The 14,407-nt window shown below is 39.8% G+C and overlaps 1 protein-coding gene and 3 long non-coding RNA genes across 4 annotated transcripts; all 4 read left to right on the top strand.

Moving 5' to 3' along the window:
• Positions 1–2,843: 2,843 nt before the first annotated feature.
• On the top strand, positions 2,844–3,380 carry LOC122335455. The gene is made up of 3 exons (XR_006248965.1): positions 2,844–2,925; positions 3,017–3,143; positions 3,308–3,380. It is a non-coding gene; the product is annotated as an uncharacterized LOC122335455 (long non-coding RNA).
• Positions 3,381–3,917: 537 nt separating this feature from the next.
• On the top strand, positions 3,918–5,151 carry LOC122335454. The gene is made up of 4 exons (XR_006248964.1): positions 3,918–3,997; positions 4,638–4,716; positions 4,796–4,934; positions 5,014–5,151. It is a non-coding gene; the product is annotated as an uncharacterized LOC122335454 (long non-coding RNA).
• Positions 5,152–11,971: 6,820 nt separating this feature from the next.
• LOC122335463 lies at positions 11,972–12,493 on the top strand. The gene is made up of 3 exons (XR_006248966.1): positions 11,972–12,052; positions 12,144–12,270; positions 12,435–12,493. It is a non-coding gene; the product is annotated as an uncharacterized LOC122335463 (long non-coding RNA).
• An 11-nt stretch (positions 12,494–12,504) lies between these two features.
• Positions 12,505–14,081, top strand: LOC122335461 (ubiquitin carboxyl-terminal hydrolase 37-like). The gene is made up of 7 exons (XM_043233346.1): positions 12,505–12,573; positions 12,656–12,755; positions 12,835–12,914; positions 13,020–13,123; positions 13,568–13,646; positions 13,726–13,864; positions 13,944–14,081. The coding sequence occupies exons 1-6, from the start codon at positions 12,536–12,538 to the stop codon at positions 13,748–13,750; spliced, it is 426 nt and encodes a 141-aa protein (XP_043089281.1). The 5' UTR covers positions 12,505–12,535; the 3' UTR covers positions 13,751–13,864; positions 13,944–14,081.
• The last annotated feature ends 326 nt before the right edge of the window (positions 14,082–14,407 follow it).

Genomic DNA, 14,407 nt, shown 5'->3' with positions numbered 1-14,407 from the left:
AGTATGACTTTTTAAATGGCTGACAGGATAGGATCCATAAAAATACAGGATGAGAGATGGATGATGTAATACTTTTACAAAGTGAGCAAACACACTGCCTTTGAGTGTTATAGCTATAAAAACATGAATATTAGCCTAAGAATATTAGACTACAAAGCTTTGACCTAAAATCAAAACTTTGACTTGGAGTGCAAAGCTACAGTACTGTTAAAAATTTTAGGCACTTGCTGTAAAATGAAAATGCTGTCAAGAACAATTTTCTTTGTCAATTAACTTCTATTAATGGCTTTAGATCAACATTTGGTGTGAGCATCATTTGTTTTTAACCCGTGTGCATCAATTTAAAAAAAGTTACACATATAGGTCCATAGTGGACATAAAAATAAATAAAAATGGAGGCTTGGGAGCACAGTTAAGTTTGGACTCATTTTAAAGAAGACCCATGGTGAATTATTATTGCAGTTTAAAAAGTGAAACTAAAAAAAAAGTTTAAAGCTAAAAATCTAAGCCATTATTCGAAATAAGTTGAGTTCCAAATTTAAGAATGATACCTCAAAAAATTTGCTTTTGCACACACACACACATACATTGTTTTTTCTCTGACATCCATACCAACACACACACATAATTTATTAAATTCGTACTATAAGAGACTACAATATGCATAAGCAGAAAACATGAATTAAGTTAGTATTTGCTTTACACTGTTTTAACATTGAATACAAACAAGAAATTATGGTGGGGGGAAAAAAACGAAATTAAAACGCCAGTAGGTGCCAGTATTTATTCATTTTGTCAAAGTCATTGAGCGGTTCATTCAAGATTCATCAGATGTTTATGCATGTAATAATGAAACTTTGACTCAACTAATTTGTTCAAAACACTGAATTATTCAGAAATGAATCGGCTGGTCGCTGAGGGATGCGCGGTGATTCCGCCTAAAATATACACTACGTGACCTAATATTATTGTACTTCCTTATTAAACTGTCTATTGAACTATTCAAGTGTCGTAATGTTGAAACCGTTGAGTGATGTTGCCTAGCTAAAACTGTGTTTATTAATACAAAAAATGTAAAAAAAAAAAAAAAAAAAAATTATATTTGCTTTCGTTGTGTTTGTTGCACGTTGTGTTTGATTTCTCCTCGAGCAGCTCATTCAAATAAAAACACCCGCTTAATCGAACGCGCGAATAGAACGACTCCATTGAACTTAATTATGACGAACCTGTCCGCGGTGTAGTGTGTGATCAGGAGTAAGGTAAGGTGCATCAAGCTCAATTACTGAACTAGCCTACTTTTATCTGTTGAAAAAACAACTGAGACTCTTGGTCATTTCACAGTAAATACTTAAGCCTGCTAAAAAAGCGCTGTATTTCAGTTATTATTAAGTTATTTTTGTAATAAGTTAGTATTTTTGTAAGTTAAGCTATATTTAGTCTCTATAGGTCTTTGTGCAGTGATAATATTTATTTCTCAAATGTTCTACTTCTACTACTGCCCTAGAAAGAAAACAATATACCAGGTCAAGCTGGGTTGAACTAATTAACAAACCTACAAATTCTGTGAACAAAGTTTTTCCATCTGAAAGATATTTCTTATGTTTTTAGAAAAAAATGGCTAAAGACTTTCCTTGTGCTACAATGGATGAAGTCAAAAAGGAGAAGAAAAGAAAGACGAAGTGGTGGAAATTTGAGTCATCATCTTCAGATGTGGTGGCCTCCGCTGCTGCACCTGCTGATGGTGCCAAATGTTCCTCATCTTCCTCTTCTTCTTCCTCGTCCTCGTCCCGGAACGCAAATGTCCATCTCTGCGCGCCGGGCTTTTCGCAGAATACTATCAGTGATTCTGCCATGTGTGTCGTCGTCTTCTGAGCTGGACGAGTCCTCCACCGCCGAGACTCAGACAACCAGCGGCGACACACACACCGATGTCTCATCTGATGCCTCTTCCTCACCTGCAGTCAGCAGATCCTCTGATCCAGAGTTTGATCTGCAGGCTGCCACCCACGAGGAAGACGCAGTCGGAGGTTAGGAAATGTTTAAAGCTTTCACATACTTCAAGGTCATCCATCTTTTACGTCAAAGATCTAGTTGGCACGGTATTAAATTGTATTTCTGTCAGACACGGCTGGAGAGAAGTGCTCCACTTCCAGCGCTGAGGAAACTTCCTCATCTGGAGACGGAAGAGCCTCAGATTCACCTGCAGACAGCAGACCCTCGGATGTGGACACTGAACTTCAGGCGCAGCCGTTCTTGAAGGTTAGAGAAGTTCCTCTACTCTAAACCTCTAGTCTATTAGTTAAGAATTACACTACAAAAGGAACCTATGGCAATTCAATTTTCCTAATATGTGAAGTACAATAACTTTTAATCTTTTCACAGATGCAGGTGGAGATCCAACCATTTCTGATGTGGATCTGGACTGGTGGGTGACAGGAATAAACGCTGCGTCGATGCAAAGCAGACTAGCTGCAGAAATCAAACCTTAACTTGGGAAAGCACAAAATTGTTAGATGTTCCTGATGTATTCCTAGCATCCTCGGTGTGCTGGCCAGTACGACGGAGCAGTCTAACGGTCTGTCTCAGGCTGAAATACTGAAGCTCATACAGTGCAGTTCTGAGCGGCAGCAGAGCACCAGGAGCATTACAGAGGATGATTCTGAGCAGGCTGAGGTTGTGTTGACAGCATCGCCAACTAACATCAAGCACTTAGGGTAAATGTTGGACCCGAATGAGGTAAAGGTTTATTTATAATGTGTTTTTTCAAACCCTCGCTGTAACTGAAGATCTCCTGTGACAGGTTCCTAATTTAGGAAACACATGTTACATGAACTCAGTGCTGCAGTGCCTCCTCGCAGTTTCTCCCTTCCGTGAAGATGTGCTTTCCCAGCAGGAACGTTGCAATGAGGGAAACACAATGCTCAGGTACCAACACCATATTACATTTCAATTGAAAATGAAAAATAAGATTTTAAAGCAGCAAAACTAAAGCAGTTCAATATAATCTTCTCACCAGGACGCTCTCTGAGCTGCACGTGAGCAGACTGACAGGCAATGACAAGAGGCTGAAGACGAAGCTCTTGTCAACACTAAAGACCTGCATTGAAAAATGCAATCCAGATTTCTTGGGAGACCATCAGCAGGTGAACTGGATATACATGCACAAATTATTATTTTTTGGACTTTTTGCATTTAACCTAATCATCCTTTGCTCTTAGAAAGAATGGTACAATGATAGTACCACGGATAGATACAGTAGATTCTTGGAACATTTTAAAATGCCGAAACTTTGCTCTTTCTCCTTCAGGACGCCCATGAGTTTTTGATGGTCAGCCTGTCCCATCTGAAAGAAGAGGGCGAGCTTCTGCGGAGCTACTGGCCCAAAATACACCTGTCCTGTGGCTAATATGGAATTCCAGCTCAACCGTCTGCGCACCTGTAACAGGTAACATCACACATCCGCACCTGCATTCATTTCAGCCTCTCACACTCATTTACTCGACTCTGATGTTCTTCTTTGCTTTCAGCTGTGGCTTCCAGAGGAGCTTCAGAGAGGATTACAACTACCTCTCTGTGGTCATCAGTCCTCGAGGATGCCTCATAGACAGCCTGCAGCAGTACTTCAAAGTCAGTGACATCACATCAACAGGAGGATGTATAAAGTCAACGAGTGTTTGTAGTTCTGACTGTTGTTTGTTTTCTCCAGAGATCTTCGTTTGACTGCTCATGCAGCGAGTGCGCTGGCTCTACAGCCTCCGAGGAGCTGGAAGTAATTGTCCTTCCACGGTAAGACATGCTGTTAATCAGTTATTACCTTGAGCTGCAGAACAACTAAACACTGAAATAACTAACTATAGTCTAGAACTTCTAAACATGTGACTCGCTCTACAGCATCCTGGTGCTTCTGGTCATGCGTTTTTTGATATCGCATCCTCAATGTCCAAGCTGAAGAATCGACTGAAAGTCCCAAAAGAGTTTTCTCTGTCCTGCAGCACAGGTACGGCCAAAACATCTGCCCTCTGCTGGCATGTTGTGAAACAGTCACTTGAATTACTCTAAAAGACAGCGCCAGGAAGACATTTGTTCTAAAAGAATTGTTGTTGGTTTTTCTTGATGTATGATATTCAACAGAGAGCAGAGAGAGGATAGTGATAAACAGCAAGAGTCCAAAAGAAAGAAGCCAAGACGGAGAGAAGAAGAATAGAGTTGAGCCTGCAAGACCACAGGAAAGATATAATAGACAGTTCACAGAACGATAGATAGATAGATAGATAGATAGATAGATAGATAGATAGATAGATAGATAGATAGATAGATAGATAGATAGATAGATAGATAGATGGAACAATGGACCTGACCTCATCAAAGGGTAAAAATAAAAAAAAAAAAAAAAAAAAAAAATAACTGTCTCTGTCTCTCTTCTTATCCCCCTTGTTTAGGATGGATTTGAACACTCCCTGTGTAAGCACTTACACTGTCTGTTTGATGAATCGCTGTTGTACTCTCAATTGTAAGTCGCTTTGGATAAAAGCGCCTGCAAAATGACTAAATGTAAATGTAAATGTAAATGTAAATAGAGGAGGATTTTGATTTAAATGCAGCAGCATCATGTAATAATCAGTGTTTGTGTTTAACAGGTGGAAGCATTAGACAGCAGCAGCACACAGTACAGACTATCTGCTGCTGTGTCACATCTGGGCAGCAGTTTGTATTGTGGTACGACATGTTTCTTCTACATTTTGAGTCCTCTCATTCACTCTTTACACACAGCACTAAAGTCTCTCTGTGATTTTAGGGCACTACATCAGTCACATCCCTGACCTCACTGGATCTGGATGGCTGGAATGCAGCGACTCATCCATCAGAAAATCCAGCTGGTCCAAAGCATCATGTAACATCGAGAGAAACGGATACATGCTCTTCTATGTGAAGAGGTATAGAGTACCACAGTACTAGTGCTGGAATGATGTTCAGTGCTCGGTTTGTTTGTATTAAATCACTGTTGTCTTGCAGCTGAGCAGAAGCTGATTGATGATGCAGTTTTGAAGAGGAAAGGAAACACTGCAGAGATGCATTCTGGAGAGATCTACATCGATGTTTCACTGCAAGAAAAGCAGACTGCTCCTAATAAAAAACATACAAATATACCATTAAATAAGCTTTTGACTCCTTCTTGAGAGGTTCATGTTTTCTCAGGCTTTGTAAAGTTGGTGAGAACTTCTTTTCTCTGGAAAGCCACATAGCTCCACAAAAAATAATATTTAAAATATCGTTTTTCACGGTTTGTCCTTTAAATGTACTAAATGTACTTCTGCTCTTTTTTTAATAGTGGACATCTTCCAGCACTGTGAAACTGGTAAAAAGCTGAAGGTCATACGGGTCAAACGTGTTGTGAAATTAACTCATAAAGCATTTGTTGCAAAGGTTGAAAGGTTGCAGAGTGATAGAAAATCTGTGCTAATTAAAGCTACTAATTTAAGAAAAATATGCAAGGTCTTATGCAACAAAGAAATGTAAAAGATGTACAAAGTGCCTTTGATGACCTTTTAAATTTGTGTGATGAAGCAAAATATATTCATGGTTCATTGATGGGTCTGTTACCTGAAAGTGAAAAGGAAAAACATGATATATGGTTTACAGCGAAAATGATCGGAAATAATGATTTTATTTCTGAAGTTAAAATGTGGGTATCAGGTACTGAAAATGAAGTTAGGCCTATTTTAAATGAGGTCATGCAGGACAAGTTTGATGGGGTTGGTCCACATGACAGTATTTCAAATGTTGGTACTAGATGTTCAAGTAAAGTAAGTGCATGCAGCAGTGTTTCTTCTGCCAGAGTTATAGCTGAGGCAGATAAGGCTGCGCTGCTTGCTCGTATGGCAGCATTAAAGGAAAAACATGCTTTGGAGGAGCAAGAGCAGATGATAAAGAGGAAAAAGGAGCAACTCGAGTTAGATGCAATGCTAGCAGAATCTACTGCTAAACTTGCAGTATTACAGGCCTCTGAAAGTCGCAGTGTTTCGAAGGCCTCCTATAGTACACATTCTAAGTTGGAAAGGAAAAGACATCCTCAATTACCGTGAATCCAATGGCAGAGGAGTTCAAATCAGCTGTCTGTAGTAGAATGGAAAAGCAAGCATCAGCAGTGGATCTTCGTTTGGCATCTTCTGTACCTTATCAGGACATTCGTCAACAGTCTTGGCAGGAATGTGCTGATTTAGAAAGACGGAATTCCCAGCATATACTAGGAAAGACATCAGTTCAACCTCATGGACCTCTTGCATCCAATAGGATTTTTCAGCCTACATCAGTTCAACTTTATGTACCTCCTGCATCTGAAAGGATGTCTCAGCCTGTGTCAGTCCAGTCTCATGAACATCATGCATCTTATGTAAGTTGTCAGCCACAAACCAGGAGTCAGTGTGGTGACATTGTTGCTATAATGCAAAGACAAAATGAAATAACAGCAGCTCTTGTCCAACAGCAACGTTGCTCAACCTTACCAGCAAGAGATATTCCCTTGTTTGATGGAGATCCTCTTCAGTATGTTTCATTTATTAAGGCGTTTGAAAAGGGAGTGGAGGAGAAGGCAAGTCATAGTGATTGCTTATATTATCTGGAACAGTTTACCAGGGGACAGCCTAGGGAGCTGGTCCGCAGTTGTCTTCACATGACCAATGATTTGGGTTATGCAAAGGCAAAAGAGTTATTGCAGGAACATTTTGGTAATGTGTATAAGATTGCCACTGCGTATTTGGATAGAGCCTTGTCTTGGCCCTCAATAAAGGGGGAGGATGTTAATGCTTTGCAGTCCTATGCCCTCTTTCTGCGTGGTTGTTGCAATGTCACTGTACCTTCAGGAGTTGGATATGCCAAGCAATATGAGAGCCATTATAGCTAAATTTCCATTCAAGCTCCGAGAACGGTGGAGATCTGTTGCACATAACATTTTGGAAACTACTCAGTGCAGAGCATTGTTCAAAGATCTTGTTCAATTTATTGAAAGACAGGTTGGCATCCTAATGGATCCTTTGTTTGGTGATATTAGAGATTTGCCAACTAGTATGAGGCCTGTTAATCAGCCAAAATTACGTTCAGAGGGTAGAATTAAAGGAAACATCTTTGCCACTACTGTTGCACCTGTAGAATTTGGGGAAATTACTATGAATATAAGAACAGAATTGCAATCAAGTAATTCTAAAGTAATTCCATTATGTGTGTGGTGTGCTAAGTATCATACATTGGAAAACTGTCTACAATTTAAAAGCAAGAAGCACAAAGAAAAGATGGAGTTTTTAAAAGAGAAAGAGCTTTGCTTTGGTTGCTTAAGTATCGGGCACATGAGTCGTAACTGTGGTAAGCGGCTGACTTGTAGGATATGTAGTCAGCAACATCCTACTGTGCTCCATGTAGACAGAAATATGGCCAACTTGGACATAGCCTCCAAGGAGTCAGAGGCATGTAGGTTTCTGGGATCTACTGAAACATGTGGTCATACAGGGGCTGGAAAGGATCGTTGTTTTCTTCCTATTTTACCAGTGCAAGTTAAGACTGGCAAAGGAAATCAGATAGTCCAAACCTATGCATTCTTGGATCCTGGCAGTTCGGCGACCTTTTGCACTGAAAGCCTTATGAAGCGGCTTAATATTTCTGGTAGAAAAACTCAGTTTCTGTTACAAACTATGGGACAGGAAAAGGTTGTACCTGCATATGTATTATCAGATTTGGAAGTATCTGCTATTGATGGTAGTATCTTCTATCAGCTTCCACAAACACTTACACGGAAACAAATGCCTGTAAGTTCTGACAATATCGTATCTGAAGGAGATTTGTCCAAGTGGCCTTACCTGGAAAAGGTTAAAGTTCCCCATATAAAGGCTAATGTTGAGTTGTTGATTGGGAGTAATGTGCCTAGGATGTTGGAGCCTTGGGAAGTTATAAATAGCCGTGGGGATGGTCCTTATGCCATAAGAACGGCGTTAGGTTGGGTCATCAATGGTCCTTTAAATGCAGGCAGCTTTGAAGGTGAAGGTTGTTCTGCAGTGGTAAACAGGATTTCTGTGTGTAGACTGGAGGAGATGCTGCGTAAACAATATAATCATGACTTCAATGAGAGGGCTGTGGAAGAACAAGGCTTGTCAAGAGAGGATATCAGATTCTTGGAGATTGCAGAAAGTTCGGTCAAGCTTGAGGGCAGTCAGTATACTTTGAAGCTGCCATTTAAATGGGAAAATGTGTATTTTCCTAATAACTTTCCTTTGGCAAAGCAACGGATTCTTGGGTTGAAGAGGAGATTTCAGAGAGATTTTCAGTTTTATCAGGAGTATGTAGTATTCGTCAAAGAGATGATTGATAAAGGACATGCAGAGCAAGTGCCTATTCAGCAGCTGAAAGGAGAAAGTGGTAAGGTATGGTACATTCCTCACCGTGCTGTACGTCATCCCAGGAAAGGGAACCTGCGGGTGGTTTTTGATTGTGGTGCGGCATTCAAAGGAACATCATTAAATCAAGTCCTTCTTCAAGGTCCCAATCTTACAAGCACATTGCTTGGTGTCCTCCTGAGGTTTAGACAGGAGTCAGTGGCTGTCATGGGAGACATTCAGGTAATGTTTCATCAGGTTAGGGTGGCAGAAGTGGACAGGGATTTCCTCCGTTTTTTGTGGTGGCAGAACGGAGATTTTACAAAGGAAGTGTCAGTGTTTCGCATGACTGTCCATCTTTTTGGAGCTGTCTCCTCTCCAAGTTGTGCTGTTTTTGCGTTGAGAAAAACAGCAGATGATCATCAATGGGATTTCCGTGAAGAGGTTGTTCAAACTCAAACTCAAGTGATGTCAATTGCATCTTTCTTTCTTTTTTTCGAAAAACTTTTAATGAAACATTGCTCGGTCAATTATGTTTTCACGTTGTGTATTTTCACTATATAAGTTTGTAAATACATACATGTTCTGTTCTCTAAAGGAGAATATTAGTTGTCATGGCTAGCTATTTTCATTTTCATATTTGTTAGGCTAGGCTACTATATGACATCCTAAGGCCTCTATAGTACCAACGAATATATCTAAAAGTTTTTTTATTTTTATTTTTTTTTTTTTTCAAGATATCCAAGGTATACACGTTTTGTACAGGTCCACTAGTATGACTTTTTAAATGGCTGACAGGATAGGATCCATAAAAATACAGGATGAGAGATGGATGATGTAATACTTTTACAAAGTGAGCAAACACACTGCCTTTGAGTGTTATAGCTATAAAAACATGAATATTAGCCTAAGAATATTAGACTACAAAGCTTTGACCTAAAATCAAAACTTTGACTTGGAGTGCAAAGCTACAGTACTGTTAAAAATTTTAGGCACTTGCTGTAAAATGAAAATGCTGTCAAGAACAATTTTCTTTGTCAATTAACTTCTATTAATGGCTTTAGATCAACATTTGGTGTGAGCATCATTTGTTTTTAACCCGTGTGCATCAATTTAAAAAAGTTACACATATAGGTCCATAGTGGACATAAAAATAAATAAAAATGGAGGCTTGGGAGCACAGTTAAGTTTGGACTCATTTTAAAGAAGACCCATGGTGAATTATTATTGCAGTTTAAAAAGTGAAACTAAAAAGTTTAAAGCTAAAAATCTAAGCCATTATTCGAAATAAGTTGAGTTCCAAATTTAAGAATGATACCTCAAAAATTTGCTTTTGCACACACACACACATACATTGTTTTTTCTCTGACATCCATACCAACACACACACATAATTTATTAAATTCGTACTATAAGAGACTACAATATGCATAAGCAGAAAACATGAATTAAGTTAGTATTTGCTTTACACTGTTTTAACATTGAATACAAACAAGAAATTATGGTGGGGAAAAAAAACGAAATTAAAACGCCAGTAGGTGCCAGTATTTATTCATTTTGTCAAAGTCATTGAGCGGTTCATTCAAGATTCATCAGATGTTTATGCATGTAATAATGAAACTTTGACTCAACTAATTTGTTCAAAACACTGAATTATTCAGAAATGAATCGGCTGGTCGCTGAGGATGCGCGGTGATTCCGCCTAAAATATACACTACGTGACCTAATATTATTGTACTTCCTTATTAAACTGTCTATTGAACTATTCAAGTGTCGTAATGTTGAAACCGTTGAGTGATGTTGCCTAGCTAAAACTGTGTTTATTAATACAAAAATGTAAAAAAAAAAAAAAAAAAAAAAAATTATATTTGCTTTCGTTGTGTTTGTTGCACGTTGTGTTTGATTTCTCCTCGAGCAGCTCATTCAAATAAAAACACCCGCTTAATCGAACGCGCGAATAGAACGACTCCATTGAACTTAATTATGACGAACCTGTCCGCGGTGTAGTGTGTGATCAGGAGTAAGGTAAGGTGCATCAAGCTCAATTACTGAACTAGCCTACTTTTATCTGTTGAAAAAACAACTGAGACTCTTGGTCATTTCACAGTAAATACTTAAGCCTGCTAAAAAGCGCTGTATTTCAGTTATTATTAAGTTATTTTTGTAATAAGTTAGTATTTTTGTAAGTTAAGCTATATTTAGTCTCTATAGGTCTTTGTGCAGTGATAATATTTATTTCTCAAATGTTCTACTTCTACTACTGCCCTAGAAAGAAAACAATATACCAGGTCAAGCTGGGTTGAACTAATTAACAAACCTACAAATTCTGTGAACAAAGTTTTTCCATCTGAAAGATATTTCTTATGTTTTTAGAAAAAAATGGCTAAAGACTTTCCTTGTGCTACAATGGATGAAGTCAAAAAGGAGAAGAAAAGAAAGACGAAGTGGTGGAAATTTGAGTCATCATCTTCAGATGTGGTGGCCTCCGCTGCTGCACCTGCTGATGGTGCCAAATGTTCCTCATCTTCCTCTTCTTCTTCCTCGTCCTCGTCCCGGAAACGCAAATGTCCATCTCTGCGCCGGGCTTTTCGCAGAATACTATCAGTGATTCTGCCATGTGTGTCGTCGTCTTCTGAGCTGGACGAGTCCTCCACCGCCGAGACTCAGACAACCAGCGGCGACACACACACCGATGTCTCATCTGATGCCTCTTCCTCACCTGCAGTCAGCAGATCCTCTGATCCAGAGTTTGATCTGCAGGCTGCCACCCACGAGGAAGACGCAGTCGGAGGTTAGGAAATGTTTAAAGCTTTCACATACTTCAAGGTCATCCATCTTTTACGTCAAAGATCTAGTTGGCACGGTATTAAATTGTATTTCTGTCAGACACGGCTGGAGAGAAGTGCTCCACTTCCAGCGCTGAGGAAACTTCCTCATCTGGAGACGGAAGAGCCTCAGATTCACCTGCAGACAGCAGACCCTCGGATGTGGACACTGAACTTCAGGCCGCAGCCGTTCTTGAAGGTTAGAGAAGTTCCTCTACTCTAAACCTCTAGTCTATTAGTTAAGAATTACACTACAAAAGGAACCTATGGCAATTCAATTTTCCTAATATGTGAAGTACAATAACTTTTAATCTTTTCACAGATGCAGGTGGAGATCCAACCATTTCTGATGTGGATCTGGACTGGTGGGTGACAGGAATAAACGCTGCGTCGATGCAAAGCAGACTAGCTGCAGAAATCAAACCTTAACTTGGGAAAGCACAAAATTGTTAGATGTTCCTGATGTATTCCTAGCATCCTCGGTGTGCTGGCCAGTACGACGGAGCAGTCTAACGGTCTGTCTCAGGCTGAAATACTGAAGCTCATACAGTGCAGTTCTGAGCGGCAGCAGAGCACCAGGAGCATTACAGAGGATGATTCTGAGCAGGCTGAGGTTGTGTTGACAGCATCGCCAACTAACATCAAGCACTTAGGGTAAATGTTGGACCCGAATGAGGTAAAGGTTTATTTATAATGTGTTTTTTTCAAACCCTCGCTGTAACTGAAGATCTCCTGTGACAGGTTCCCTAATTTAGGAAACACATGTTACATGAACTCAGTGCTGCAGTGCCTCCTCACAGTTTCTCCCTTCCGTGAAGATGTGCTTTCCCAGCAGGAACGTTGCAATGAGGGAAACACAATGCTCAGGTACCAACACCATATTACATTTCAATTGAAAATGAAAAATAAGATTTTAAAGCAGCAAAACTAAAGCAGTTCAATATAATCTTCTCACCAGGACGCTCTCTGAGCTGCACGTGAGCAGACTGACAGGCAATGACAAGAGGCTGAAGACGAAGCTCTTGTCAACACTAAAGACCTGCATTGAAAAATGCAATCCAGATTTCTTGGGAGACCATCAGCAGGTGAACTGGATATACATGCACAAATTATTATTTTTTGGACTTTTTGCATTTAACCTAATCATCCTTTGCTCTTAGAAAGAATGGTACAATGATAGTACCACGGATAGATACAGTAGATTCTTGGAACATTTTAAAATGCCGAAACTTTGCTCTTTCTCCTTCAGGACGCCCATGAGTTTTTGATGGTCAGCCTGTCCCATCTGAAAGAAGAGGGCGAGCTTCTGCATGGAGCTACTGGCCAAAATACACCTGTCCTGTGGCTAATATGGAATTCCAGCTCAACCGTCTGCGCACCTGTAACAGGTAACATCACACATCCGCACCTGCATTCATTTCAGCCTCTCACACTCATTTACTCGACTCTGATGTTCTTCTTTGCTTTCAGCTGTGGCTTCCAGAGGAGCTTCAGAGAGGATTACAACTACCTCTCTGTGGTCATCAGTCCTCGAGGATGCCTCATAGACAGCCTGCAGCAGTACTTCAAAGTCAGTGACATCACATCAACAGGAGGATGTATAAAGTCAACGAGTGTTTGTAGTTCTGACTGTTGTTTGTTTTCTCCAGAGATCTTCGTTTGACTGCTCATGCAGCGAGTGCGCTGGCTCTACAGCCTCCGAGGAGCTGGAAGTAATTGTCCTTCCACGGTAAGACATGCTGTTAATCAGTTATTACCTTGAGCTGCAGAACAACTAAACACTGAAATAACTAACTATAGTCTAGAACTTCTAAACATGTGACTCGCTCTACAGCATCCTGGTGCTTCTGGTCATGCGTTTTGATATCGCATCCTCAATGTCCAAGCTGAAGGATCGACTGAAAGTCCCAAAAGAGTTTTCTCTGTCCTGCAGCACAGGTACGGCCAAAACATCTGCCCTCTGCTGGCATGTTGTGAAACAGTCACTTGAATTACTCTAAAAGACAGCGCCAGGAAGACATTTGTTCTAAAAGAATTGTTGTTGGTTTTTCTTGATGTATGATATTCAACAGAGAGCAGAGAGAGGATAGTGATAAACAGCAAGAGTCCAAAAGAAAGAAGCCAAGACGGAGAGAAGAAGAATAGAGTTGAGCCTGCAAGACCACAGGAAAGATATAATAGACAGTTCACAGAACGATAGATAGATAGATAGATAGATAGATAGATAGATAGATAGATAGATAGATAGATAGATAGATAGATAGATAGATAGATAGATAGATAGATAGATGGAACAATGGAGAGGTAAAAGGAGGTAAATAGAGGAGGATTTTGATTTAAATGCAGCAGCATCATGTAATAATCAGTGTTTGTGTTTAACAGGTGGAAGCATTAGACAGCAGCAGCACACAGTACAGACTATCTGCTGCTGTGTCACATCTGGGCAGCAGTTTGTATTGTGGTACGACATGTTTCTTCTACATTTTGAGTCCTCTCATTCACTCTTTACACACAGCACTAAAGTCTCTCTGTGATTTTAGGGCACTACATCAGTCACATCCCTGACCTCACTGGATCTGGATGGCTGGAATGCAGCGACTCATCCATCAGAAAATCCAGCTGGTCCAAAGCATCATGTAACATCGAGAGAAACGGATACATGCTCTTCTATGTGAAGAGGTATAGAGTACCACAGTACTAGTGCTGGAATGATGTTCAGTGCTCGGTTTGTTTGTATTAAATCACTGTTGTCTTGCAGCTGAGCAGAAGCTGATTGATGATGCAGTTTTGAAGAGGAAAGGAAACACTGCAGAGATGCATTCTGGAGAGATCTACATCGATGTTTCACTGCAAGAAAAGCAGACTGCTCCTAATAAAAAACATACAAATATACCATTAAATAAGCTTTTGACTCCTTCTTGAGAGGTTTAACAACAAGCTCAAAGTTACATCAAGGTTCATGATTGGAAACATGTGACTTCTGCAAAATAATTAATTGTAATTCATTCTAATAAAATCTTTTTAGATAAGAGAACTGATGGATGTCAAATATGTGGAGAAGACGGAAGACATGCAAAACATCAAGATTCTCTCTTCTCTCTCTCCAGTCTCAGTCACAGATTCCAGTTGATTTAAACTATGTTATGTTCTCAAACCCAAATAAAAGACACAATTATGTTATAGTATATTGATTATAAATAGCAATTAGATGGTATTTATAAT

Source organism: Puntigrus tetrazona, unplaced genomic scaffold, assembly GCF_018831695.1.
Source record: "Puntigrus tetrazona isolate hp1 unplaced genomic scaffold, ASM1883169v1 S000000776, whole genome shotgun sequence".
Lineage (NCBI taxonomy): Eukaryota > Metazoa > Chordata > Actinopteri > Cypriniformes > Cyprinidae > Puntigrus > Puntigrus tetrazona.
Note: the sequence above shows the minus strand (reverse complement) of the source record. Positions and strands in the feature narration are given on the sequence as shown.

Bases quoted from the DNA above. Each gene is read 5' to 3' on its own strand.
- LOC122335461 (XM_043233346.1), top strand. From the start codon at position 12,536: ATGGAATTCCAGCTCAACCGTCTGCGCACCTGTAACAG. The intron at 12,574-12,655 runs GTAACATCACAC...CTTTGCTTTCAG, and splicing joins CGTCTGCGCACCTGTAACAG to CTGTGGCTTCCAGAGGAGCT. The intron at 12,756-12,834 runs GTCAGTGACATC...TGTTTTCTCCAG, and splicing joins GCCTGCAGCAGTACTTCAAA to AGATCTTCGTTTGACTGCTC.